General features: G+C 59.7%; 4 protein-coding genes across 12 annotated transcripts in view; 2 read left to right on the top strand and 2 right to left on the bottom strand.

Moving 5' to 3' along the window:
- DCTN1 (dynactin subunit 1) overlaps positions 1-26934 on the top strand; it is a 125793-nt gene that overhangs the window by 3912 nt on the left and 94947 nt on the right. The gene's annotated exons all lie outside the window — the stretch shown is intronic.
- WBP1 (WW domain binding protein 1) lies at positions 71-1919 on the bottom strand. Its single transcript, XM_083367510.1, has 4 exons — positions 1694-1919; positions 1519-1621; positions 1272-1436; positions 71-1184 (listed from the first exon to the last, which is right to left on the bottom strand). The coding sequence occupies exons 1-4, from the start codon at positions 1775-1777 to the stop codon at positions 520-522; spliced, it is 1017 nt and encodes a 338-aa protein (XP_083223636.1). The 5' UTR covers positions 1778-1919; the 3' UTR covers positions 71-519.
- On the bottom strand, positions 4976-8235 carry INO80B (INO80 complex subunit B). 2 transcript variants are annotated; one of them, XM_083367509.1, is made up of 5 exons: positions 7898-8235; positions 7612-7816; positions 7259-7401; positions 6422-6597; positions 4976-5909 (listed from the first exon to the last, which is right to left on the bottom strand). In XM_083367509.1, the coding sequence occupies exons 1-5, from the start codon at positions 7956-7958 to the stop codon at positions 5445-5447; spliced, it is 1050 nt and encodes a 349-aa protein (XP_083223635.1). In that variant the 5' UTR covers positions 7959-8235; the 3' UTR covers positions 4976-5444. The 2 variants fall into 2 exon arrangements, with proteins under 2 accessions (XP_083223635.1, XP_083223634.1); XM_083367508.1 differs by having other exon boundaries at positions 7259-7377; positions 7898-8231.
- RTKN (rhotekin) lies at positions 12281-26868 on the top strand (the record flags this gene model as incomplete). Of its 8 annotated transcripts, none has more annotated exons than XM_083367494.1 (13): positions 12281-12499; positions 20352-20551; positions 21174-21235; positions 22017-22070; positions 22893-23010; positions 23316-23537; positions 23619-23713; positions 23890-23996; positions 24178-24303; positions 24892-25057; positions 25330-25434; positions 25676-25784; positions 26082-26312. In XM_083367494.1, exons 1-13 carry the CDS (start codon positions 12389-12391, stop codon positions 26086-26088), a joined length of 1482 nt encoding a protein of 493 aa, XP_083223620.1. In that variant the 5' UTR covers positions 12281-12388. The 8 variants fall into 8 exon arrangements, with proteins under 8 accessions (XP_083223620.1, XP_083223615.1, XP_083223614.1 ...); XM_083367491.1 differs by lacking the exon at positions 25676-25784 and adding an exon at positions 17694-17954 and having other exon boundaries at positions 12328-12499; positions 26082-26868; XM_083367492.1 differs by lacking the exons at positions 12281-12499; positions 25676-25784 and adding exons at positions 17027-17228; positions 17694-17954 and having other exon boundaries at positions 26082-26868.

Raw genomic sequence — 26934 nt, 5'->3', positions numbered from 1 at the left:
CAGGCAGCTCCTCCAGAAGATCAACACAATATTCCTCCCCCCCCCCACCACACAATGGAAAGTGCCTCTGTCAGGATTTCCATGTCTGTTTAATAAGAAGCACACAGTGCTACCAGGTGCTGGTAGGACACTGGCCGAGGGGAAGGCCAGCTCCCCGCTCCCAGGGCAGAACAGGTGTTGGCACCAGCCATCTCTTCATGCAAACAAACCCCAGTGCAACCTGGAAATGGGGTGGGAACTGAGCCTTCACCTATGCCATGCCTTACATCAAAGCTGGAGCACAGCAGGAACCACACATACACACGTACAGAGCTATCACTATAGTTATGATCCAGCACGCAGCTCCCCACTTGGCCCTAGCTGCTGCCAAGGGCTCTGGGTTCCTGTCCCAAAGGGGGAGGGTGGCAGTAATGGCAGAGCAGGAAAGGACCGAGGAGACGTCCGTATGGCTGGGCAGACAAGTGAGGGTAAGGCGGTAATCCTCCACAGTGAGCAACAGCAGCCAGGCTGCCCTGCTGCTCAGTCTCCAAGGTGGGTGGGGCAGCCAAGCACAAGAGCCCCACTAGGGACAGGCAACGTTGGTGAGGGGGGCAGCTCTTCGGCGCCCCCTTCGGAAGGCTCCCCCTGCTGACCGCCGGCTGCCCCTTTGGCAGGCAAGCGGGCACCTTCCTCCTCCTCGCTGTCCTCGCCTGCAGCCTCTTCCTCGTCTTGGCCCCGGCCCACCTCGATCCCGGAGTCCCCCGTCAGGCGCCGGTGCCGCGCGCGGCTACTTTCTTCCCGGGCGTCGGGCCCCACCTCCCCATCGGAGGGGCGCCGCGAGTCGCTTCCGAAGAGCTCCACGCCGGAGGAGAAGAGGGCGTGCTTCGGGGGGGCAGGCGCCAAGGGACCGCCCGGCGGGGCCGCCCGCCCACCGGCGTCCCCCGCGGGGCGGCCGCAGACCCCGTCGCGCTCGGCCTCCCCTTCGCCGGGGCCGCCGGCCTCGGTGGCCGACAGGGAGGTGCTGCTGGGGGAGGTCAAGCAGCTGGACTCGCAGGAGCAGCTGGAGGAGTCCTCGGAGCTGCCGGTCAGCGTCGGGGAGCCGGAGCCCCCGAGGAGGAGGACAGCGGCGCTGTAGGGGGGCGGCGGCGTGGCGGGGCGCCGGGCCACCTCATCGTAGGCCGGCAGCTTGAAGGCGGCCAGCATCCCTGCAAGGGAGGAGAGGCGCAGAGCTCAGGGCCGGGGAGGGGCCCAGGGCGGCCCCCCCTCCCGGGCGCGCAGGGCGAGCCACTCACGGAGGTCCCCCGCGGGGGGCGGCGGGGGGTTGCAGGCACCCTGGTAGGCGATGAGGTTGATCTCGCGCTGCCGCTGCTGCTGCTGCAGGCGCAACTTGGCGCGGCGGTGCCGGTAGGCGCAGCAACAGCTGAACAGGATCAGGACCGTCCAGAGCAGCCAGAACCCTGCCGGGAGGACGGGCGGTGAGCCGGGCAAGAGGATGATGATGCCGCCGCCGCCCCCCGCCCGCCCGCCCGCCCCGCTTACACCAGAGCTCGTAGTAGTAGATGCAGCAGCCGGTCTCGCCGCAGCAGTGGCCCGTCTCGCAGACGTACGGCTGGCTCTTCACGCCGGGGCAGAGCTCGCGGGCCTGCCGGGAAGACAGCAGCGCCGTCAGCCCCGCCCCCTTCCCCCCGCCCCGCCCCCGCCCTCCGCGCCTCACCTGCCGCTCCCGGCCCAGCAGCGCCGCCGCGGCCCACCCGGACTGCGCCTCCCTGCCCGACGGAGGCGGCCGCGGCGCTTCCATGGCGGCCCTACGGTCGGCCCGGGCGCCCCCCCGCCGCCCCGCTCCCCTCGGCCATCCCGCCCCGCCTCCCCGCTCCCCCGGACGCCCGGACGCCCGCCGCCGCCGCCGCCGCCATAGCTCCCGGCGCGGCTCCCGCCCTGCCGCCGGCCGCCGCCAATCGGCTTCTCCCGAGGGCCCGGGCCCCAATCAGCTGCGCGGCGGCCGTGCCCGCCACCCAATCAGAGGCCGCCTTCGCCCCTAACAACAGCAGACAAAGGCGAGCGGAGGGCCCGCCCCGCGGACGGCTGACCCCCTAACGCCACTCAACCTGCTTCGGCGCCGAGGACTGGGCTGGGCCAGGAAGATTGACGCGTGAGCCAACCACCCGGCTTCAAGGGGAGGAAGCCGCCCTCTTAGCGCGAGGGAGGGGCCCGCTCTTGCGGACCAATAGGAAGGGACGAATGCGCAGGCGGTCACGTGACGGGGGCGGAGGGCCAGGCTTCCGGCTGCGTGCTCCGCTCGGGGGGGGGCGCTCTCCTTCCCCCGCCGAAGGCCGAGCGGCAGGTCCGGCGCCCGCGTCTTTCCGCAGCTGCCGCTCTCGCGCTCGCCCCTCCGCGGGACCTCCGAGGCCGGAGCGGCTCGTGCTTTCCGCAAAGTCTCCAGCCCCTTTTTTGTGGGTCTCCCCTCCCCAAAGCCCCCTTCGGTCCCAGACGGTTCGCGCCCGGCTGTAGGTCGATCCCGGCCAGCCGAGAACGCTTCACCGGAGCGTCTGCTCACACCGGAGCCGGTTTTGCGCTCGCATCCGGCGCTTGGCTCCGTTCCCACGGACCTCGACCTCCTTGGCACGGGACGTGAAGCCGTTTGGCCCTTCACCTGCTCGGCTCTCGGCGCCTTCCTCTCCCCGGACGGTTCTGCCCTTCTCTTCTCCGCGTCTGCTATGCTGCACACGGCCGCCCAGATACGTTTCCCCCCAAATAGAGTGAGATTGAAGACACCTGCGGTAGCAGTTTATATTTCGCATTTCTAAACTGCCCACGTGCCTCAAAATAACTACTCTCCTCGTGAGATCACTAAATTCCATTAGTGACTTTTAACTTCTAAGGGGTACCAATAATTATGTGCGTGCCTTTTTCATTTCACTGTTTACAAAAAATATATTGTCTTACAACAAAAGTGTCTATGGAGATTCTCAATCAACCAGACAGTGGTTGTCCCAAAGATGCTTTTTCATTTATTCAGAACTGAAGAAGCTTCTTGGATGAGAAGAGAAACATCTTCAAGCAAAAACAAAGGCCAATTGCCTTTTGACTGATCCAGGGATTATGGAATTAAGAATAGTGGGAGCCATTGTATTTTGTCAGTTTCAACTTTTTTTCTTCTACTACTCATGTCCAATTCTCAGAGACTGCCTGGTCAAAACCCTACCTACAGTCCTGGAAGTTTTTCAGAAATGGTTTGTAACTGCCCCCTAGGTATGAGAAAGTGATTAGTCCAAGGCCACCCAGCTGGCTTTGTGCCTAAGGTGGCACTAGAATTCACGGTCACCCTGTTCTAGCCTGATGCCTTAGCTGCTGACCTAAACTGGTGTAGTGTAGGTTTCACTTTATTTCACAGTAAATAGGGATTCTTTGGGGAAAATGGAGATGGAATCTCTATCCGGAATCTCTATCCCTTCCTGAACAGCCATGTCTTGACATCTCTTGGAAACGGAGAAGAGGCCACTCACCCGTGGGCCAGGTTTACCATGGAGTTTACCCCTCCCCAGAACACCTGCTCCAGCCCCCTCCATCCTCCCTTGATAGGCGAGGAGCCTCAACAGGCACCTTCTACCCCAAGCAACGCAGGGCGTTATGGGGAGTTAGCAGTGCCTTAAATTGCTGTTGGAAACCAACTGGCAGTGGACCAGCAGTATGGCAAGGCAAGTTCCTGTTGCTGCCCGAGGGGTGCGCATGTGTTCAAGAACAAGTTACAGCAACGTCACTACACTGCAGGTGACCCGAGCTGCTCCTGTGACAGGAGCGGCTGCAATCAACACACAGGAAAGCTGGAACAAAGCCTTTCTGGCCAGGGCTCCTAATTATTTTATCAGTACAAGACACAAGGCCCTAACCCTATCCAGAGACAAAAGTGACGTTGCAGATGCATTATTCTGAGTAAACCTTACATGGTTTAAGTCCGAGTCCCTTCCCTCTCACACACACACACCTGCCCCTTGGCCCAGAATGCATAAACAGGTGTCCGCGGCTTTCAGATGACCCTCCCACCACTCCAGTGGATTGCCTCATTCTCCCCAACCTTTGGCAACAGTTCAGGGAGAGGATTAATACATGGGGCACCCCAACCTTTCCTTTCCCATAGCCACTCTTTGGCATCTTCATAGTCAACAGCACCCACAGGGCAGAGGGTCCCCTCATCCCAAGCCCCTCCTGCTGGGAACCTGCTGCTTGTGAGCAGCCAGGTTGAGAATAATTAGCTGCTGGTGAAGCTGGGCAGGGGCTGCTCCCACCCAGGGTTGGCGCCCATGAAAGGACACAGAGATCTCTGGGGTGAGGGCTCCGCTGCTCCTGGGATGAACACCGAACCACGAGGAGCGGTGGACCTCGTTTATTTATAGTATAAGCAACCAATCATGTTTTATTATTGTTCAAATCAACCAATCAGGATTAAATGGTTTTACATCGTGCCAATCCTGCATGATTTAAGTACACACGTGTTCTTCTAACCTATCCTGAAAGGAGACATTGGTGTTAATAGTAGATTCAAATACAGTAATGACTAATCACCTGCAGGAGGCGTCAGAATTTGCCTTATATGGAATAGCCAATGGTGTGAAAGATTCAGTAATTATGCCTTATATGGCTGTAGCCAATGACATCTCTCCTAGGTTTCTTTGTTTACTTCCTTATTCATGATTCACTGAAGACTTTCCATGGTAGAAAAGTACTAGCCAGCTTCATGTATAGAAACAGAGATCATGGTTATTCCAACACCCTCCCAAAAGGGAAACCAGTACTTGGAAGCGCAAATTCTGGCCCGTTGCAAGGAGCTTGGGCTAAGGGGCCGGGCAGTACCAAGGGCAGGGGGAGAGCAGATGGCCCTGCAGCCACCACCTCCACCACCTGCCAAAATCACCCCTGAATCTTCCCAGTTTCCCCTTGGAGAACCTCGTCAGCAGGAGGAGCTGAGGAAGGAACAAGGAGGCCACCTGGGCTTCTCAAGTTAGTTTCAGGGTGTCTTTAATGTTGACAATAAATCAATTTCACTGCAGGCTGCCTGACTTAGTGAAGACCTGCGAATAACCAGCCACTTTTCTCTGCATCCTGTACAAATGAGAGTACTCCTGCTTCCATCCGTCTTGGGGAGAAGCAGCCCACAGAATGACCAGAAAAAATTGCTTGTCGCCATTGCCCCCGTCTCCCAAGTCCAAACACACACCAGGCTCCTCTCCTCCCCACTGCAACAGGCCAAGGGGGATGGAGCCCTCAACTTCCGGCGCACTCCTGAAGTCGCAGCAAGAGGAGGAGCTGTCCAAGGGGCTCCCAATGGGCACAGCCAGCGACGTGCTTCTGGCTGGAGTGGCCGCTGCTGCTGTGCAGATCCCAAGGCACCTTGCCCCTCTGGCCCGCCTCTTCCAGACCACAGAGGCCTCTGGGGTGCCCGCCAGGCACCGGAGCGTCCACCAGAGAGACTATGCTGGCACCTCCTGAAGCAGCAGGTTCTTTTTGTAACAATCCAGGCTGCAAAGGGGGATCCCAGTGCGGGAACAGGAGTACTGCTTTAGGTTGGGGCAGCCGATGACCCCACAAGGCATGGGGGGAGGCACGACCCTCGGGAGGGAGGGCAACACGGGCAGGGAGGTTCCGGGTGGGAAGGAGACGGTGATCCCAGAGGCAGCGCTGCGGTAGCTCACGGTGGGCGCTGCTGCGCCTTTGGCCTTGCGCTCACGCAGCGTCTTCACTTTGGCCTTGCTGGTCTTGGTGAGGCGCTCGATGGTTTGATTCTTGTTCTCCTCAGCCTTTTTGGCAGCCTGGAGCCGCCGTTTACGAGCCCGTTCCTCCCGCTTCACCAGCATCTCCTCCGTCAGCTCCTTGGCCTTGTATCCCATGGGCAGCTCCAGCAAGGGCTGGCCCTGCTGTTTATGCAAGAGGGCTTTCTGCAGAGAAAGAGGAGAAGGGACGGATGCAGAGGGAAGAGGAAGGCCTCAGTGCCGCCTTATAGCACCAGCAACAGCCAGGGGGCGCCAGGGTTATTGTGCCATCCCAAGAAGGGCCTCCCCTAAAGCCATCTTGAGATGCCAGTGGTCCTCCCTGGCTGTGCCCTGAGTCCTCACCTCTGGGCCCAATTGAGATTGGGTGGTCCCTCTGCTCTCAGAACTGGCAACTAGGATCGTGGGGCTGAGGGCAGCGGTATAGACCGAGTGTGGACAGAAAGAAGGAGGCTGACTTCCCACCTCCTTCAGGGTGGGCTTGGCTAGAGAAGAGCCACATGCCTGGCTGCTCGGAAGCGGAAGGGGAACCGTAGCAGAGTAAAGTAGCTGGGGACCCCCGAGAGCCTCTCTCCTTCCCCCACCTGAGCTCACTGTTGCTGCCGTGGATGAAAGGTCTCTTCGTTGCCCAGCAGTCTACTTGGCCGCAGGAAATGTCTGCATTAGGCCTAGTTCCTCACCTGCCGGGCAGTGAGCAGGGACTCGTCCACCTCTTTCTTCAGTTCACCATTGTCATCCAGCTCCCCCCGCTCCAGGGCATCCAGCCACCGCTGCTCCTCTTCTTCCTCCCGTGCCGGAAAGCCCATTTCTGGATCAAGTTCCGGCAACGGGGACGGCTCCAGGTTGCTGTCTTCATCTGCAGAGAGAGGAGGTTTCACCTTGAGTCTGACCAGGGAGGTGGAACATCTCCTTTGTTGATGCTAATTTGTATGTTGGCCTTCAATTCAGAATTTGTGGGTTGGGTACAAAGAACAACAGGGAGATGCCAAGATGGCAGCAAATCTTTGAGAAAGCTTATTAAGAAAATAACAGCATCAGTGAGTCTTCCTCAATCCGCTGCAGTGAGCCAAGAAGCAATAATTTTCTCTGGAATCCTACTCAAAAAGGGGTTGTTTTCAGCCTCTCCCCTTCTTTCACCCTCAGAGTGGTCTCATTTCAGGTGTTAGCAAACAATGGCTATATACTGTGAGGATTAAGGGTCCGGCAGGTATTAATTACCTGGTTGGGGTCAGACGTGGAAACTCGTCTGGCCACTCACCAGAGTAAGTAGGAAGAGCTAATCAACCTCTCGTCCGGCTGCTGAAGCCCACGGACAGCCCTAAGGGCAGATGTTGGACACAGAAGGGACTTCAATGTGTTTTCCACAATTGCTTACTGGCCAGGCCTGTGACAGCCAGTTACGGCAGGGTGGGGGGCGGGGAAGAACTGGGTGGCTGGATGGAAAGAAGGGAGCCGAAGCCCCCGCTGCCTGCACTCCTTCCCAGGCAACCGGGCCTCTCAGAGCCGGTGCTGCTCACCCAGCCACGCCCGGTACTGCTCGATGGGCACACCGCCTTCCACGGGCTCCTCCTCGTCTGCCCCCGCCGGTGGGGAGAGGGACGGGGGCCTCTCCGGGATCACGCTGAAAGTCGGGACGCTGCAGGGAGAAGAGCAGGCTGGGCTTCAGGCCGGCCAGGGAAGAAGCTGCAGGTCAGCTCAGCCCCGGAGGGTCGGGACCGGGAGGTCCCCGGGGTGGCCAACGTGCAGCCTCCCGCCCGCCCGCATCTCCTCCCCGGTCGGAGCCTCCGGCCGGCGGGGAAGAGGCATCCGCCGCGGGCACGAGAGCCGCTGCCTCGGCCCTGCCCGACCCGGGAGCCCGGCGCCCGCCCACCTCTTGGTGCCCAGGATCTGGCCGCCCAGCTTGATCTTGAGCTTCAGCTGCGGCTTGGGCAGGGCGGCCGCCGGGTCCGGCCCGGTTTCCTCCCGGTGGTGCCGCTTCTTGTGCTTCTTCTTGTGCTTCTTGTGCTTCTTCTTGTGGGCGCCGTGGCCGCCCGGCTCCTCCTCCTCCGCCGCCGCCGCCGCCGCCGCCGCCGCGCCTGCCGAGAACGAGCCGCTCAGGTCCCCCCCGCCAGGCAGCGCCGCCCGCCCGCCCGCCCGCCCCGCCGGGCCCCGCTTACCCCGCCGGCCGCCCTCCATCCTGCCGCCCGCCGCCTCCGCCCGCCGCCACGCCTTGCTCATCCTCCGCCGCCGCCGCCGCCGCCGCCGCTCCCCTCCCGCCGGAAGTGGGCGGCCGGAAGGAGCCGGAAGACCCCTGGCACAGGGCCCCGCCCGCCAGGACCGAGGCCGAGGAGCGCCACGGCGCAGGCGCCTCCGTTGCCCCTCCCCGTCCCGCTTCAGCCTCCCGCGGCAGTGATTCTGAGGGGAGCCGCGGAAGAAGAAGAAGGAGACTCCTGGAGGGGCCGCTCGGTCGCTTTCCCAGCTCCGGCCACTTCGAGCTGGGTCGGCCTTCAACTCCCAGAATCCCCGGCGAGATGCGGGAGTCGAAGCCCGGGCAGCCTAGAGTGGCCGGAAAACGCCGATCGAGACGGCGGCCGGTCGGGGACAAAAGCGAGCGATCGCGCAGCGTCCGTGGCTTCTGCTCAGGGGCTGCGCGGGAAGGGGACCGTCCGCAGAAACCGGGGCGGCTCCTTCCCGTGCCCGAGGGGGCGGCGTGCCCGGTTGGGCGGGGGCGGGGCGCGAGCGGAGGCGCGAGACGCCCCGGAAAGGCCCGAAGAGCCCCCGCGGGGCTGGCCCGAGGGAGGCTGCCTGGCCCTCCGGATCTCGGCCTCCGGGCCCCCTCGTCCCCCCTCTTCGGCCGCTTCCCTCCCCGGGACCGAAGGGAGCCTGGGCTCCGGGTCGCGGCCGCGGCTGGGCTGAGCCGACGGCGAGGACACGAGGGTGGATGCCCAGCAAGGCTGGCGGCTCAGCTCGCTCCCTGACCCGGTCTAAGCACGTGGGCCCATCGCGGGGGGTCTGGGTCTTAAAAAACGTGAGCTGTGCAGTGGCTCCAGGGACGATTCCCGCTCTGTGTCTAGAGAGCGAGCCTACCCGTTTGCACTCTTAGTCCCGTAGTGTGTGTATGGGGGGGGGCAGTTATTTTTGTTTGAGCCCCGCTCAAATAGAAAAATACTAATGGCATGTTGAATAGAAAGATGCCTTACGGAGCACCAAATGTATCAGCGTAAGGATTTTAGGAAGGTGATTAGCAACAATGATGCATCTTATTATATTTATTTATTTATTTATTTATTTATTTATTTATTTAATTTTAATTCTATTTATATCCCGCCCTTCTCCGAAGACTCAGGGCGGCTTACAAGCTTAGCAGTAGCCTTCATTCTATGTATATGCCTGCTTATTAGGGCTTTCGGCCCCCCCAGCGGCATTATTACAAAGTCAGCTTAATTGCCCCCAACAATCTGGGTCCTCATTTTACCTACCTGGGAAGGATGGAAGGCTGAGTCAACCTTGAGCCTGGTGGGATGCGAACCTGCACTAATTGCAGGCAGCTGGTGTTACTTAAGGAGGCATTAGCCCACTGCTCCACCAAGGCTCTTATTGAAAAGGTATAGGTCTTCCCAATCAATAGATCTTAATCTTAAAATATTCCAGGGGTTCAACTTTTAAAAATCTAGTAGTGTATTAAAATACTGGTACATTAAAATACTAGTTAAGCACCTAAGCATTACATTAAAGCAAGCATTTTGTAGATCCAGCATTTTATTCAGTTAGTTGGATTATTGTTTGATTCTTAAGGTAAAGTATTTTGACTATTTTTCTACTTCAAGTTGTCTTACAGCACATGTTTTATCATCTTATCGAAGCTCTTTTTATATTTGGATATTGTAGGAATGTTTTATTGGTCAATGGCTGCCACAAAGGTGTTCACTCATTCACACAGTGGTAGGGTTTGAGTAGGCAGATTGTGACACACCATGGCCAGAATCTTGACAGTCTTGAGCACTGCCAAGACGAGCATGCACAAAGGGCCACCAGGTCCGTCTCTTGCTTGCATGGTTACAAAAATGTCTGGGCAGGGTAAATTGTAGAAGGACCAATCTGGATACTGGAGGAAACATGGGAAAGAGAGAGACAATCTGTTTTTACAATCTGTTTTTACTTCAGTGTTTACTTTTAACACGCCCTGATGTAAAAGAGTAAAGCCCCAGAGTCATTTCAGTGCCAAGTGGAAATGCATGTTAAAACAAGCAGAGTTCCAACTTCCTGAAGACTCTGCTTTGTACTCCGAAGCACTCCCCGTTCCCCAGTTGGTGAAGCCACCAACTGGATCAGCTGAGCCTGACATCCTAGAATACAAAGCAATGTATTATGAACCACACAACGGATCAACACGGTGCAGAAGGGCATAAGCAGTGTGTGTGTGTGTGTGTGTGTGTGTGTGTCAGTATTCTTGGCCAAGAGAGGTCCTAGCCCGGGCAGCTGTCCTCGTGGACAGTCACAGGAATCAATGATCAGGTTTAAAAGGAGGCTGCTCTGACAAAGGCCTGGTATTTTGCTCCTCTTGGTGAGAGGAACACCACTGGCTGGCATTCTGCTCTTTTTGATCTGAGCCACAACGGTGGTCCCAGCCCCTCCCTAAGTAGGCAGCCCTCTGGTGAGGATAGAGAAGTACTGGCATGGCTCCAGAGTTGATCTGGGGAGGCTGAAAAGTAATAGGCACCCTCACAAAATGGCTGTCCCGTCAACAGAGCTTCATTGCTTAAAGGAGCAAGGTGGTCTCGGGTCCTGGGGGGACTTCTTCCCCCTCGGTTGACTGCTCTCTCTGTGGCCTGGGGAAATGTGCCCCTTCTGCTGTGCCCCAGTCGCAGGAGGGTTCGGAGAAACAGGGACTCTGCTTCAGGCTGGCCTTTGCTTCTGGAGTGGAGCGGAACCCCAAACAATCTCATCTGAAAAATCTGATTGGGTGCAGGAGGAGCATTGAAGCCGCCCTGGAGGCCTCAGCTTTGGCCACCATGCTCCATTTTCTCCACCAGAGACAGACCCACACGCACACCACGCGGGCTGCAGCACTGGACAGGTCCCCCACCCCGGGAAGAATTAAACTGCTCCTGACTGGGAGGGGAACACCCGGAAAGCCCTTTTTCCTGATTGCTCGCCTCTGGTGTGAGGCAGCCAGGAACATGTTGTGGCAGGCGTACCCCACCCTCGGCCTAACTGTTTCCCAACCGGAGGGAAGGTGCAGCCACAGTCCTTGTACCTCCCAGAGTGTTGTGGGGGAGGCCAGCCCTTCCCTGCCAGGTGCTTCCAATCCTTGCCTGACATCTGGGAAGGCCTGGCAGGGTTGGGGGGAAGGGAGGTTCCCCCTTTGAAGGACTTGCCCGGCAGGATTAACCCCATTTCTGGGTCAGGACAATACATTAAACCGTTGCGGCACATTAAACAGTCTGGCAGACTTCATGCTTCACACCAGGTGGGGGTAGAAGAGGGTTGGAAAAGTCTCTCGCTGGCTGAACAAAGGACGGAGGGCTGATCCAGAACTCCACCGCAGCCTTACTGGATCCCTTTTCTCTCTACTTTTGCTTCTGTTTTCAGTCCCTCTTAAGCCAACAGGCAGCCCCCTTTCTCAAGCTGCTCCTCCTGGTGTCGGGAGGCCAAAGGGGCAAAAGAGGGGCAACCCTGACCCTGCCTTGGTTTTCAGGTTTCCACATTTAAATTTAAGTTTTTAAGAGTCACAGTTGCCACTCTTAAGCCATTATTGCTAGCAGGACCTTTGTAAGAACCCTGATCCTTTGTTGCATATTAATTCTGTGGCAGCCAAGTTGGCATTTTAAAAACTCTGGAAGACCTTCAGAAATAAGGCAGCATCCACAGCCTGCCATCCGTGCCCTCTGTGTGTGGGGTGATGGCTCAAGTGCTTGGGGCAGTCAGCCAGCCGGCCCCTCCCTCAAGGCCAAAGAAACCAGCTGCATCTCCTCTCCCCAGCCTGGCCTTGCAAGGAAGGTCAAAAGACGGGCCCAGAGCAGGCCAGCCTCTGCCTGCCATTTGTCAGCTGTCCGCGAGGACTTCGGAGTCTTCCAGCAGGGCCTCCCTCCCTCCCTCTCTCTCTCTCTCTCTCTCTCTCACACACACACACACACACACACACCACCACCTCCAGCTGCAAGTCGTTTCTGGGCAGGCGGCCCGATCCTTCTCTTGCAGGCACCGCGTTTCCCCCCCTCCCCCCCCCCACAAACACTTTGGGAGGGCCTGAAGGGGCACCGAGCGGCGATCCCCGGGCAGGGAGGGGCGGCCGCTGTGCGCCCAACACGAGTGACCTGCCTGTCCTTTCCTTGCTCGAGCCAAGCGGTGAAGCAGAAATTTCCAACCGGCCGCCGGCAGCGGCCGAGCCTTCCTCCGCGGGCAGCCCCGCTCCGGGGCCCGAGCGCAGGGAGTGGGGCGCGCTTGGCCGGCCCGGGCGCGCAGGTGGGCGGCGCCGCCTCCTGGGGTGCGGCGGGCAGGACCCGCGACCCCGCCCAGGTGGGCCGGCGGGCGCATCCGAGACGGTCCGGGGAGGCGGGCGAGGAGCCGCCCCCGAAGCACAGTTCTTGCTGCGGCTGGGGAGGCCGGGACGACCGCCGACGGTTCCTGCCGCTCCGCTCGGCGCCAGCAGCGCCCGCGGCCGGACCATGTTCCAGCGGCAGCACCGCAGCCGGGTGACGGTGGCGCGCGGCTCCGCGCTGGAGATGGAGATCCGGCGGGGCCGCTTCCGCCTCAGCCTCCTGGGCGAGCCCGAGCAGGTAGGGCGGCGGCGGGGAAGGATTTGGCCGGCCTGGCCGGGAGGCGCGGCGGCGCGTAAGCCGTGCGCGGAACCTGCGCGGTGGGAAGCCCTGAGCTGTTTGCCCGGGGCGGCAGCGGCAGGGCCGGGGAGGAGCCGGCAGAGGCTGCCCGCCAGGACCCACCTGTGGGGCTCCAGGGGGGCGGCCAGGAAGCGAGGTGGGCTCCGGTCGCTCCCACCTCCCCCTTTTGGAAAGGGAGCCCCGCCCCCCCCGAGTGTGGTGGCTTTGCCGAGCCTTTTTAAACCAGCGTCGTCAGCTGAGCGCCGCGCAGACCCGCCTGTCAGAGTGGGGGTCTCTGGGTGGAATCTGAGGCCCCTTGCAGCCCAGGCCTCCGAGGGGTCCAGCCGGCTTCTCTCCTGGGGCAGGGACTTTGGGTGGAGGGCAGGAACTTGTTGCGTGTATGTGTATAGTGGGCAGACCCAACAACGACTCTCAGCTTTCCACCTAGACTGGGGGTACCTGGAAGGAAGGTGACCAGGTCTTGTGTGGCGACCCCCACCACCACCACATCTGGAAAGATGTCTAGAGCCCTGACCCAACTTGCCTCGGGCCCCCAGGGGAGGAGGACCAGAGGGACTCTTGGCAGATGGGACTCCTGGCCAGAGGGGGTTGCAGAAGGAATGGCTGCCTTTCCAGTTCTGGGGTTGGGGGACAGGAGCAAGTACAGCTCACACTCGTCCGGGTGGCTGCTGAGGTTCCTAGGCCTTTGGGGCTTGCTGACCAGCAACAGGGAAAGTCACGAGGTGGCTTTGTGGGTCCCACTGGCCTGGCTGGCCCCCTTGGTTTTCCTTGTGCCGTTTTTTTCTCCCTTGGTTGGCAGAGTGCTGCCGGAACAGTTTCCCCAGACTTGAAGGCCCAAAGAAGCAGATTACATTGTGGTAAAACCCTGAGATTTATTTGTAGTCGTGTTCAATTTTCCTGTACTTTTTCTCACCTGTTGCCATCAAAGGCTAAAGCAGTTCCCTTTGGAAGACTCTGCTGGACACGTCTAGTAGCAGGTTGTTCACCTCTGACTGTAAGAAAACATATACACAAGCTTTCCTGATCAAGACTCCAGTCTTCTATAGAGTTAGTAAAAATTTGGATGCCAGGCCAAACACCTTTCTCACCTGCCTGAATGATGGTTTCCTCCAGATCAGGGGGCAGGCGATGAGACCTTCAGTGGCCAACGTGGCACCGTCTATTTTGCGGGATTAATGTAACCCAGGATGGGAGCAGAGCGACTGGGAAATTAACTGAGGGTTTGCTGGGAGTATCCAAAATGTTTAGCCACGGCTCAACTGCTGCCTTCGGCTCCTGGCTACACAGATCGAGAAGGACATGCCGAGCCCAGTGTGAGGCCCTGGGCCACAGTGCAGCTCTTTGCAGCTGTTGGTTTCCTGGTTTGTCCCACTGGGCTTGTTGCCCTTGGGCAGAACGTCACCATGGAGGCAGGCTGGAGGGCTGCAGAATGATCCCGGGCAAGCCTAGCCGCCTCTGGCAGTACCTATGAGGCTTGGATAAAATGGGGCAGCGTCTGGATGTTCTAGGAGCCAACTACATCCACTTCTTGAGGCCCAAGGTTGGTCAGGCAGGTTCTTTGTACAGTAGATTAACAGCTAAGGAAGCCAGCAAGCCCAGTTGGGACCAGTTGGTAGAATGCAGGCAGCATATCTTGGCTTGCAAAGTAGTCTGTAGACTAGAGGACTTAGCTTGCCTCTGACAGGTCAGCGTGCTTGGGATAAAACTGGATTATGCACATGCTGGAGCCCTGCTGGTTCACGACCTACCTGAGGACGGCATTGTCCCTCCTGTAGCAGGAAATTATGCATGAGGTGCCCCAGCTGCAACTAAGACTAATAACCTGGTCTGCATCTTTTCTGACTTCCTACAAAAGATACTGTGGGAGCCTCAATGGCCCAGTGCCACTTTGGGCACAGAGGCCCAGATCTGTGGCTGATCTCATGACAACTGGTGTGTGGAAGACTGGAGTTGGGTCAACAGCAAACGGCATGAATTAAGTGATGAAAGGAAGGCGAGTCCTTTGGTTGTGTCGCTAGAACTGAGAGAAAGAGGATCAGGGCAAGAGATCTGAAGCGGGGGCGGGGGGGGGGCAGGGGTTGCCTGATCATGGTGAGTGGAGTTGAAGGGAAGGGCTAAAAAGTGAGAATGAGTAAAATCATTGTTACAGCTATGTGTGAACATAAGAATCTGTATGTTGGTGAGACTTGCATTTAAGGAAACTGCTGGGAGGAGTTTGGGAGAAATTTCATGAAAAATATGTAGATTGTACAAGGTAACCTAAGTGGATGGATATGGAGGGAAATGAGAAAGAAAAGCCAGTGGGCCCTGGGAGGTCTAAAATGAATAAAAATAGGGAGTTCCTGCTTAGAAAATTCCTTGTTTAAGCCAACCGCTGCGTGTACATATGGCGAAGGGTTCAACAGAAACAAAAAATCTCTACTCGATTCATTTATGCTGGAGATCTCCCTGCAAACTGAAAAATGGAAATTGAAAGTGCACACACACACACACACACACACACACACACACCCCTAGATAGTAAATTATGTTGCAGAGCAAAACAGGAGGGAGAGGATTTGTGCTAATAGAAGGGGTGGAAAGAAGGCTTGGTGGAACAAAGTGAGAGGCTAAGAAAAATTCACAAAAGAAAATAATTTCTGCACGCTTTGAGGATCAGAGAAAAATATAGAATAATCCATACAGAGAGTTACAGATAATTGCCAGAAAATGAGATCAGAAGAGCAAGGGACACTTAAAAGAGTGGAGAGAATGCAGAGCAGTTTTGTTGAACAGAAGGGGCAGTTTTGGAAATGGGCGAAGCAGCCAAATGAGAAATTTTCAGCAGGGAAAATGGGATTAAAAATAAATGAAGCGATCCAGGATGAAACCGAAGTGAGGGAATTCTCAAAGAAGCCCAGCTGAGTCGTGCAGGGGAAAGATGGTGGCTGTGGGTGGAGTGGAAATGGCAAATGCTGAATGTATATTAGAAAAAAACAACAAACAGGGAGTCATAAATGCTCTGAAAAAGAGGGAGAGTGCAGGTAACTGGCGAATGTTAAAATATGGATAGGGTTTCCTGGGGGGGGGGGCTGTTTGCTCTTCACGGGGAAAGGGTTAGCAAACAATGCGCAGGAATACAACAAGGATCCTGCCAGGCTCCAGAAGGGCTTGAGAGGGGAGATGCACAGTCCAGCCCAAACCTCTCCTAGCAGTCAATAATGGGGTCGGAAGGGACCCTGCAGAGGGCATGGGTGGGGGGACAGGGAGCTGGATCCACGGGAGTCTCCGCAGGTCCTGAGGGAAAGTGGGGCAACCGGCCCTGTGGCGCGAAGCCCTCAAGAAGTGCTGCCTCTTCCCTTGTGGGTTGCAAGCCCAGCAGAGAGCCACTGCGGGGGGGGGGGGGAATAAATGGGCAGTTTTCTCACTCTGGATCCGGAGCCCCTTAAGGAAAAGCCACGAGGGGACAAAACTGCTCAGATCTCAGCTGCCTCCCATTCAGCAGGGCCAGAGGAAGGCGCTGGGGCACCAGCCTCCCCCCCCCCCCCCCCCCCCCCCCGTGAAAAAAGCAGATTCCAGGCTGTGCGGCTTTAGGAAAGAAACTGAGGGCAAAACCATGCAGGCCCATTGCACGGATCCTCCCATATGTATTGGGAGGGGCGGGGGGATGCTCTCTGAAGCAGAATTCATAGCCATAGAGGTGGGAAAACGCAAGCCGTGCCACCAAAAGGAAATGGGGGGGACGCCTTCTGACCTCCGGGACTCTCTAGAGCAGGGGTCCTCAACCTTGGCCACTTTAAGACTTGTGGATTCTTGCTGGCTGAGGAATTCTGGGAATTGAAGTCCACAAGTCTTAAAGTGGCCAAGGTTGAGGACCCCTGCTCTAGATGTTGGGGGGAGGGAATGATCAAGGCAACTACATGACCCACCTTTACCTCCCCTTCTTCAAACTGTGGGGCTGGCCCAGGCCTCCTTCAAGGCAATTGGAACAGGCAGAGGGAAGGCCCCAGGACAGGGTGGTGGGTTGCTGGCCCATTAACTCAGATCGTATTAGTTAAATTAACTGAAGACTGACCTCCAAGGACCACGTTGGGGGGCTCAGGGGTACCTCCAGCTGTGGAATCCATGCTCTGATCTCTCCCCCCCCCAACATCTGCTCAGCCCTAGGAGAAGGGAAAAGCCTTGGCTGGGCCTGCAGGGTGGTCTCGTCAAGAGAAAACCAGCCCCCCCAATCCTCTCATTCTCCTGTCCAGGGCACATTTTTCCACACCGCCTCACAGAGGACGGCACCCAGGAAGAGCCGCCTGGAGAGGCGGTTGGTGCCAGAGGAGGTGGCACAGGAGCGCCCTGGCATCTCTGGGGGAGGGGGGGCAGTCAGCTTCTCCTCTTGGCCCATTGGGGGACATTGGCTGCCCTCTGGTGGCTGAGGGCCGGCACTGCCTCCATGGCTTCTGGCTGGGGCTTGGACCTCAGCGAACAGAGAAGCTTCTGGGCTGGAGCTGCGATGGTGCCCGGCTGGGGCCGGTGGGCAGAGCAGGCTGGTCCTCTCCCCTGCCGAGAGTGCTGGGGGCCTGGGGCAAGGGGCTGCCCACCCGCCTGCTTCCTTCCACCGCAGGGTGGGCGGGCAGGAGGGACGTGTCTCCAGGGGAGGCGAGGCTGCTGGAGCCGCCAGCTTGGAGGGGCGGCCCTTGTAAGATGAGCTGGAACAGGAAGGCTGGCGGGGGGGGGGGGGGAGTGGAAGCCAGGCAGATTTCCTGTGCATGGAGCGCCTGTGATCCAGGAGGGAAGGGCAGGGGGACCTGGGCAAGGAGGTAAGGGCTGGGGAGGGCCAAGGGGGCAGAGAGAGGAGGAGAGTCCCCAGGCCGGGCAACAGCATCCGCCTACCCAGGGCACCCCAAAGCCCCTCCATCCAAACGACCCTTCTGGGGAGCCATGCCTGGGCAGTGGGAGCCCCCCTCGGAGGCCCTTGCCTGGCAGAGGGTGGTGGCGCTGCAGAGCCTGGAGGCAGATAGGGAGGGCTGTGCCCTGCCTGGCAGCCGGGTGCAGCCTCTGGGCCCCCCAGCCCTGCCCTTTCAGGCACAGTGGCTGCTTGTTCTCAGGGTGGGCGTTGGAACTGCTGGGCTGGCACGAAAGAAAAGGCCTATTCTTTCCACAGCTGGCCCAGGGGAGCGGCATCTGCTGACAGAGAGGCCGGAGCACTGAGCCCGCTGCCCCCCCCGCCTTGCCTCAAAAGCAGCCTGAGAGCGTGCTGCGGTCGAGCTCCATGGGAAGCCCATTTTGGGGGTACTTGCTCTGAAGCCACACCCCCAGGTGGGCCCAGGGGGCCAAACGGGGGGCTGGGGTGATGCAGGACAAGCTGCACATCCTGGAGGACCTGAACATGCTCTACATCCGGCAGATCGCCCTCAGCCTGGAGGTACTGTGTCTGGGGCAGCCGGGCTGCTCTGCTGCCGGACGTTGTTGCTTTCAGAGGGTGGGGGATGTTCGTGAGTGTGGGTCAGCAGGTGTGTGTGTGTAGCTGTGTGTATCTCCGTTTGTGTGGTCACCCATTTCAGCAGTGGGGCTCTGGGGCAGGGGCTGTGTCTTGGCTGAGAAGGGCCGGAGAGGAGCCCCCCTGCGGATGCTCCCGTTCCTCGGCAGGGGCTGCTAACCGGGTGGCCTCTCGAACTTGAGCGCAGGGCTCTGCAGGTGCGTCCCTCGGTTTGGGTGGCAACTGTATGGCTGCCTTCCTGGTGACCCCCACTCAAGTGCAGCAGTGCTGCTCTCATCCCGCAGCATCTTGGTGACCTCCCACTGGGGCCCTTTTCCTTCGCCGTCCGGCTGCTCCTTCCACATGGGACGTTGCGAGTCCTTGAGAGGCAGAGAGAGGCTCTGAGGGGCTCCCTGGGCTGCCATGCGCTTTGCCTCCCTTGGTGACCTGGCTGCATCTTGTGAGCTCTACCTGTTGGCTCTCCTACTCCTCCTGTTAACCTGTCAGTGGCCATGCAGGCTTGGTGGGCCCTGCCCGGGTACTCTTGCGGTGTGCCCTTCGGGGGCTGGAGCCCTGGAACTCGGCGTGTTTCTGCTCAGCTGCCCAAGGGGGGGGGAGGTTTGGCAGGAGGTGCCCCCTCTTACTTTGGCTTCCTCTCCTGGATCTTGGAATGGGGCAATGCTGGTCAGATAACACCTTGCCTGGGACCCTAAAAAGGGCACCAAGTGGTTCCACAGAATTTGGGGTGGATGGCCCCATTGTGGCTGCAGATGCATGGATATTTGTTGCTTGCAGCTGCCCAGTCTTAGACACGCCCCCAGCTCCTTGGATGGCCAAGCCAGGGAAGGACCCCAGAGCCCGGGGTGACTGCTGTCTCTCAAGACAGCCAGGTAGACCACTGTCTGATGGGGGGGGGCAGGGGGGACCTTCAACTTGGACCTCTGTCTTCCTGAGACTGGCAAAGCTAGAAGCTGACAAGGCTCCCCCCCCCCCGCGCTTTGCTTTCTCTTTGCCCCGAGAAGGGGCTGAGGGCCCTGGCAGGAGAGGGGGGATCTGGTTTGGGGGCAAATGAAAACAGATACGCTGAGGGGAAATGGAGAGGGTGCCCTGCTGGGGTCCCCCTCCAAGAGGGGCGCAGCAAGTGCATGGGAGCAGAAACGGCTCTGAGACTCGCTCTTGCGCCTTGGCACTGAATGGCCGTGGTGACCCCTCCCCATTTGCCTTAGCCTCACGCGCAGCGGCCCTCCCCGTCCGTCAGCCGCCCCTCTCCGCATGGGGGTCCCCCTCTCTGCTCCGGAAAAGGCAGGCCCGTGGCAAGGGCGCTGGGCTTTGGCCGGGGGTCCCTCCGCAACTCTCTCCTCCTCGCGGGGCCTTTCGGCCCCCGCAGATTCCAGCTGGCCTATTTTTAGGCAGCGATGATGTCACAGCTCCCCCCGCAGACCCTGCCCAGGCGCCCCCTCCCCTCCGGCGCAGCTGCCGCCAGCGGGAGGACCTCGCCGCAGCGGAGCGAACGGGGCGGAGGCGGCCCCGGGCGATGAGCCGGCGGCATGGAGAACGGGAAGCCGACCAGGGTGAGCTCGGAGCCGGGGGAGGAGGAGGAGGCTGCCGGAACAGCCAGCGCTGGGTTGGGGGCGGCCGAGCGCATTCCGGGGAGGGGGAGGGCGACCTCCCTGGGTCCCAATTAAGGCACTGATGGGTGGAGACGGGTGGGGGGGGGAGGAGAGAGGGTGACGAGCCATCCTGCTCTCCTCCCCCCCCCATCCCATCCCAGCAGCCCGTCTGGGTTGGCCTCTGGGCCATGGGAGCGTCCGGAAAAGAGCTGAGCCCCTCCTCTCCCCCTCCCCGCGCAGCACTGCAGGCCCCAGTGGGCGGTGAGCTTCTCTGGGCTGCAGCTGCTGCAGAAGCTATAATGAGATTGCGAGGGGGGGGCTCGCTGGCAGTCCTTGCTGGGGGGGCAGTCTGAAGGCCTTCTTGCCCAGCTCCTACCCAGGGCCAGATGGGGGAGGGTCCGCTGTGAGCTTCTCCCTCATTTTAGAGCAGTGACCATCCTGATGTTTGGGGGGGGCATGGGGTCCCTGCTCCCCCTGCAGTGAAATGCCTCCTTTCAGAGCAAAGCTGTGTTTCCATGAATGGGAGGAAAAGAAGAGGGGGGGGGGACGGTGCCCTCCAGATGTGGAGCAACTGTTACGGTTCTGGGGCAGCCGGACTCTTCTCTTTCTGGAACACCCCTGCAAGTGGGTCAGTGAGGAGGCTCCCCCCGCCTGCCTCCTCCAGAGCCCCCCCTTGCTCCCGAGCTCTTACCCCCCTCATCCCTTCAGCCAAGTCCCCTCCCCTCCCCCCCAGGGCACAGACCTCCAGAAGAAGATTGACCACGAGGTCCGCATGCGGGATGGCGCCTGCAAGCTGCTGGCGGCCTGTACTCAGCGGCTGCAGGCGTTGGAGGTGACCAAGAGCCTGCTGGTCTGCAACAGCCGCATCCTGGCCTACATGGCGGAGCTGCAGCGTATGAAGGAGGCGCAGGTGATGCAGCACATGGCTCGGCGGTGAGTTGGCCTCTGCGGGGGAGGGGAGGAGCCGGCTGTAAGCCTTGCGGGATGGGTGTGCAAAGAGACGCATGCAGAGGGCCCGCAAGGTCTGGCTCGGAAGCAGAGATTCGGGCAGAGATTCGGGCATCCTGGAGCCCCCCCACTTCCCGCCAGTTCCTCTTGCCACGGATGCCTGCTCAGGCTCCCTCTGCCTCGGGCCCCTTTCCCTCCCCTTCCCCACTCCTTCCATGGGGACTGGGAGCCTGTGGAGGGTCTTTGGGGCTCTGGGAACGAACAGCAGGAGCCAGGAATGTGGGGAGGCAGGCAAGGGAAGCCCCTCTTCCCGGCAGCTTTAGACCTCCCTTCCACCACACCACCAGCCTGCTCTGAGCCCTCTGGCCCTCCTTTGCTTTCATTCAGGGGAAAACTTGTTAGGGACCCCCTGTTCACGTTAGCCCCCCCTTCCCCCGCAGCAAAGCTGCTTCACTCGGTTCATGCTTGATTTTCTCAGTTGCTAATAAGAAATATTGTTTTTCTGGTGACTGCCAGAGTCATACATTCTGTGCTTGTATGGGGGCGTTTTAGTAATTGTAATTGTTTTAATAATACTTGGTTTCTCTCTCTCTCTCTTTCAACTTAGTCCTTCCGAGGCTGGACCCACAGACAGTCGCTTACCATGCCGGGGCCGAATCTGTGTCTCGGGTAAGGAGGGGCTGGGTGTGGACTGCGGGGGGGATTGCGGGGGGTGCTCTAGGAGGAATATGGAAGCTCCGGGTTGATATGCCCATTAGAAATAGATTTACAGTGATGCCAAGGAAGTGCATTTGTTCTTAGGTAGCTCTAGACCAGGGGTAGGCAACCTTGGCACTTTTATGACTGGTGGACTTCAACTCCCAGAATTCCTGAGCCAGCCATGCTGAGGGGAAAGGGAGAGGTTCCAAGCTGAGCCAGGCTGACTCAGGAATTCTGGGAGTTGAAGTCCACCAGTCATAAAGGAGCCAAGGTTGCCTACCCCTGCCTTAGACCTTTGGGGCCAGGGTAGGGGGCAGATGAGGCTTCCCCAAGCCCAAAGGGCAGCCTGTGCACAGCCAGGACTAGCATGGGGCAGCAACCCTGCATCCCCTGTTTTGAAGAGGGCCCCGACCTCCTGGGGATCCCAGGCAGCTAACCACGACCCTCCCGGCTTCTGCTCAGTAGGGATCCACTTCCCGACTTGCTCCCAGGACAGTGCAGAGATCACTTGGAGGGTGCTGAGCTCAGCCCATCCTCAGCCATCCAGCAGGAGGGGACCAGGAGAGAAGCCTTTCCCCCAGACGGAGGTCTCTGCGTGAGAGGGCCCTGTGCGCCACTCAGTTCCCTCCACCTTGCTCTAACGAACGGGGGGCCAAGATTTGTGATCATAAAGGAGCCAACCATCGGTGGTCTTGCTGCTGCGTATGGACGTACAGATTGTGGTCTGTCAGTCTCTTTCCTTTTTCCCCAGATCTGCGGATCCCCCTGATGTGGAAGGACACGGAATATTTCAAGAACAAGGGGGGTAGGTTCCCTGGCTGGTGCTCCCCACATTGTCGGTCTCCCCCTCCCTTCCGTTTGTTTCTCACGTACAGACTTCACTCCAGGGCATTATGGATCTGCAAGCTTAGAACTAGCTTGTGTACCAGAGACCCTTTGGCGAAAGTCAGGATGCCCGAATTTGGCCAATGCTTGTAATGCCACAGATGCACGACTGGCCTACTCTACCCACTCTCTTTAGTGTCCTTTGCGCCTTGTTTTAAATAAAAAATGGTGCATAGAAATGATCCTGGCCCTTCCCCACCAGGGTCCCTTCAGATGTTCAGAAGCCTGGGACGGCCTCTTCCCGGCTGGATTTTGGGCAGAGAGCCCGCATTTGTGCAAGTTACTGTGTTACTTTGGCCACCTGGGGGTTGGTGCTGTTAATTCTGCTTTGGCTGCTTTGGCCTTTCATGCATACTTGCTTCTCTCTTGATTGCCACTCGGTCAGTTTGGAGTGGAGCTGAGGAGGAACGGGGTGGGGTGGGTACAGCATGGGAAAAAGAAATGACGCCGGCCAATTAAGACAGGCCAACCTCAGGCAAAGAGCGATGCCAAGCTCTGTCCCGGGACTTGGGGTCAAAACAGCGCCTCCTCCCTTGGCTGAGCCCAGGGATCTGCGGATGCCGGCCAGTCCCTCGCCCTTCGGAAGAGGCTTCTCTGCAACTTCCAGTGCCTGGGGATCCACCATGGAAGAAGCTGATCAAGCGTGTCTGTCTGTGGGTGTGGGTGGGTGAGCCCCAATGGCCTTGGAGCTGTGGGGATTGTAGCGTGGGCCCTAAATGCCCAGCTTTGCCCCTTTCCCCAGACCTCCATCGCTGCGCGGTGTTCTGCCTGCTGCAGATTGGCACGGAAATCTACGACACAGAGATGGTGCTGGCAGACCGGACGCTGGCCGACCTCTGCTTTGAGAACGCCGTGCTCTTGTGAGCCTCGCCGGACACCCGGCAATCCGGCCCCCACCCCAGGCAGGGAGGGGAGGAGGGGGCCCCATCTCACTCATTGCATCTCGAGTGAAATTGGGCTTTGGGGGGCCTGGTGGGAATGGTGGTTGGTGCCCCAGGGAGGGGTCAGGAGGAAACCTCGAGGCCTGCAGAAGGTGGGTGCCCGCAGGCCGGGCCTGAGCCCAGAGGCTGGCCCTGGGACCCTGCCTTGGCGCTCCTGGCCGGGCAGCCGGGATGCTGGTGGTGCTCAGAGCCGGCCTGGGGGGGCTTCTCCTCTTTCTCCCCAGCACTGAGGCTGGTCCAGACTTTGAGCTGAAAATTGAGCTCTACAGCGCCGCCCTGGAGGGGGACTCTGCCCTGGGTGCCACCCCCAAAAAGTTGGCCAGCCGCCTGAGCAGCTCCCTGGGGCGTTCCTCGGGGAAGCAGATGCGGGCGGCCCTGGATGGGAGTGGCCCGGGCAGCAACGGGGGGTGCAGTCCACTGATGCTGCCCCCGGCTGCCAGCACGACGTGAGTACCCTTCCCACATACCTGGGGGGGGCAGCAATCCCTACCCACTGCCTCACCATCAGGGTGCCCCTTCTTTTACAGGGGGCCCAAATATCAACTGCTGGCCTGTGCCCACCTTGGCCTGGCGCATGTCCAGGACGCCTTTCGCACCCATGACCTCCTTGTCACTGGCAACGGTAGGCACAGAAGATGGCTGTGGGCATCCCTCACGCCTGTGGTCGGGGCCCTCCCAGAGCGGCTGGGGATTTTTTGGGGGGGGGACTGGCGAGTTCTTCATGTGCTTGAGCCAGGGGCCAGGGACATTTTACTGAGCCCCCAATTTTGCCCCGGCTGACACCCCCTTCTCTGCCAGAGGAGAGCTCCTTCTGGCTGCCCCTGTATGGCAGCCTCTGCTGCCGCCTGGTGGCCCAGCCCAGCTGCATGGTGGAGCAGGTGATGGCGGGCTTCCTGAAAGTGCAGGTAAGGGCTTACCTGTGGCAGGAGGGAGGCAGGCCTGGCTGTTGGGAGCCAGGGACTGCAGCGCCCCGTCCGACACCCGAGCCGACTGGGTGCCGAGGTGGGTGCCTCCTGCAGCCGGGGAGGGGCTTTAAGCTCCAGGGAAGGAGGAGGGGGCCGAGGCACTCGCCACCTGTCTGTGCAGCAGGGGGAGCAGCTGGACTGGCCGAGGCTCTTCTGCGTCTTGCGTGGCACCAACCTTCTCTGCTACCGGCGCCCTCAGGATGCCGAGGGCCAGGAAGAGGCTGCCTTCACCATCGCCATCAACAAGGTACCCCTGGGGCACTGGGACTCCGTGGCTCACAGGCAGGCCCAGGACCACCTCCTTGCCAGCTGCTCTGGGCTCCGTTGCCTCCTTGGCAGTCGGCCGCTCGTGGGCACGTGGGTACACACGCAAAAAAGCACACGGGCCAAAAGGCAGCCCTGGCTCTTTGCTGTCCACTGTCCGTGTGAGTCAGCTGAGCAGATCTTCCCAGATTGCCCCCCTCGCCCGCTCCCATGACACCTCTTAGCGGGTGGGCTGGGACCCTCCCTTGCCAGGTTTCAGATAATAAGATAACCTGCTCTCAGAAGTGTACACATGCATAACGCATACAAATGTGCTATATACATATGTATGTATATGTATGTACAGTGGAAAATGTCCTCGCTCTTAAGCTGAGGCTTTCTCAAAGTCTCAAACCTTTCTGCGCTTCCCTTCATGACTTTGTGACGGGTAGAAAGGAAGGCTCCGTTTCCCATTGCTTGGGGAAGTTGGGGGGGAGACTCTTTGGGCCCCCTCCTGCCTCTGTCACGGTCCAAGGCGCCCGGCATCCGGCCCCACAGCCACGGTGAGCTCTGGGCCTCTTTCCCTGGGCAGGAGACGCGCATCCGGGCCAGCGAGAAGAGCCCCAGGGGCCCCGTCCGCTGCATGTCGGTCACCAACCACTACGGAGGCGAGGAAGTGACCCACATGCTGCAGGCTGAGTCTCCCGCAGAGGCCCAGCGCTGGATGGAGGTCTTCTGGCAGCACTTCTATGACTTGAGTGAGTGGAGGAGAGGCAGCAGCAGGGGAGCCTTGGGGCCCAGCGGCGGTAAAAAGAACGGGCCTCCCTGGACGTGGCCCTGACTCATTTGCTGGGGGCAGCCGTCTGAAGACGCAAGGGGGCTGGGTGTCTGGGGTGGGCACAACCTTCGCTTCCCCACTGCAGCCAAGAACCCTGGGGGCCCTCCAAGACCAGCCTTCCTTTGGTGCCACGGGACTCCCCAAGCCGGGCAACCCTGGGGAGCCCCCCCTTTACGCCTCTGTGCCCCCCAGGCCAGTGGAAGCACTGTTGCGATGAAGTGATGACGGTGGAGGTGCCGACTCCGCGCCGCCCTCCGCTGCTGCTGCCCAAGCAGGGATCCCTGTACCACGAGATGGGTGAGGATGATGGGGCTGGCATCCTTGAGGCAGAAGGGTGGGCTGTGAGGGTCCGCCAAGTCACACATGCCTCCCGAATCTGGAGGGGACGGTCTCTGTCCTTTCTGCCCCCTTTCCAGCTCCACGTCTCTCGAGTCTCTCTTCCCCCCTCCCCCGATCCAGTGTCTGTGCCTGTAACTCTCTGCTCTCCTACTGCTCTCCTCTCTCTGCATGTCCCTCCTGTCTGTCTGTCCTTCCCCAGCTTTCCCTGGCGCTGGGGGGCCGCCCTCCAACTGCGAGGGGCTTCTGTTGCAGGACAACGCTGTCTCTGCAGAGATTCGGGCACTTCTGTCCAACTATTACAGTGACAGGTGAAGTAACTGCACCCAGTGGAGGGGCCCCGGCAGGGCTGCGCTGAGCAGCCCCCAGCCGCAGGGCAGAGGGCGGCTATGCCGTGGAAACCTCGGGGAGGGGGGGGGAGTAGGCAGGAGGAGTGGATGTGTAGCTAAATGCCCTCCGGACGCTCCAACTGACCGGAAGGCTGTTTTCCGAGCGCTTTTGTGCTGAACGGCAGCTCTCCCGGGGTGAGGGTGTGTCTCTCTCTCCAGGTACTGGAAGAGAGCTCTGCCCGGGGCGCCTCTAACGGAGCCCCTTCCCCTTTCCTGCAGCTATTGAGCCAGCCAATGACATCGAGGCAGTGACCGAGATCCTGGCCCGGCGGGTGTCCGACCTGGGCGAGCCCGTGTGGCTCTCTCTCTTCGAGGGCTCCTCATCCGGCATCACTTCCAACAGCAGCCAGGCATGCTCCAGCACTGGCCTGTGCCCCCTGCAGCCCCCTTGGGGCCGTCCTCGCACTTTCTCGCTGGACGCCAAGCTCAGCAGGCTGAAGGGGCGTGCCGGACGCCCACCGCCTTCCCCTTTGCCCAAGGCCCCCGGCCCTTCCTGCTGCAGCTCGGGGTCCTCCAGCAGCTGCAGCTCATCTCCGGACTCGGAGCGGACCCTGCAGACCCCCACCCGGCCCTGGTTTGACCCTCGCTTATGGCTGCAGTCCCAGGTCTGAGCTGCCGAGAGCTGAAGGCTTGCATTGTGCAGGTCCTTTGTGTCGCAGAGACAAACTGGCCTAGGCACACGTCCCATCACTGCCCCCAGTGAGGGGCCGACCTGGCTAGAGAAGCAGCTGGCCACGGAGGGTGGGGCGAGCCCTCCTGGCCAGACCCTCCGTTGTCAGAAGAAAAGCACCTTGCTTTCCCTTGTAAGAAACTGGAATACTTGCTGTTGAAACAGGCCGGGGGGGGGGGGTGGCAGTGTGTCCCCATTTGCCTTCAGCCGGGGCCTCTTCCTGCCCCCCCCAGCTGCAGGGATTTGCCTGGAGGAAGAAGCGAGGTGGGCAGCCCTTCCCCCCAAACTGGCCTGTGTGGAGGCCAGCGACCTCCCTGTGAATATGCATTAAAGAGCATTGAGTTGCCCTCTGTGTGCAGGCTGGGTCTGTGGGAGGAGGCTGGCACAGCCCCTGGCACGAGG

Source organism: Vipera ursinii, assembly GCF_947247035.1.
Source record: "Vipera ursinii genome assembly, chromosome: 7".
Lineage (NCBI taxonomy): Eukaryota > Metazoa > Chordata > Lepidosauria > Squamata > Viperidae > Vipera > Vipera ursinii.
The sequence above is the reverse complement of the archived record's forward strand: the minus strand, read 5'-3'. Positions and strand labels throughout refer to the sequence as shown.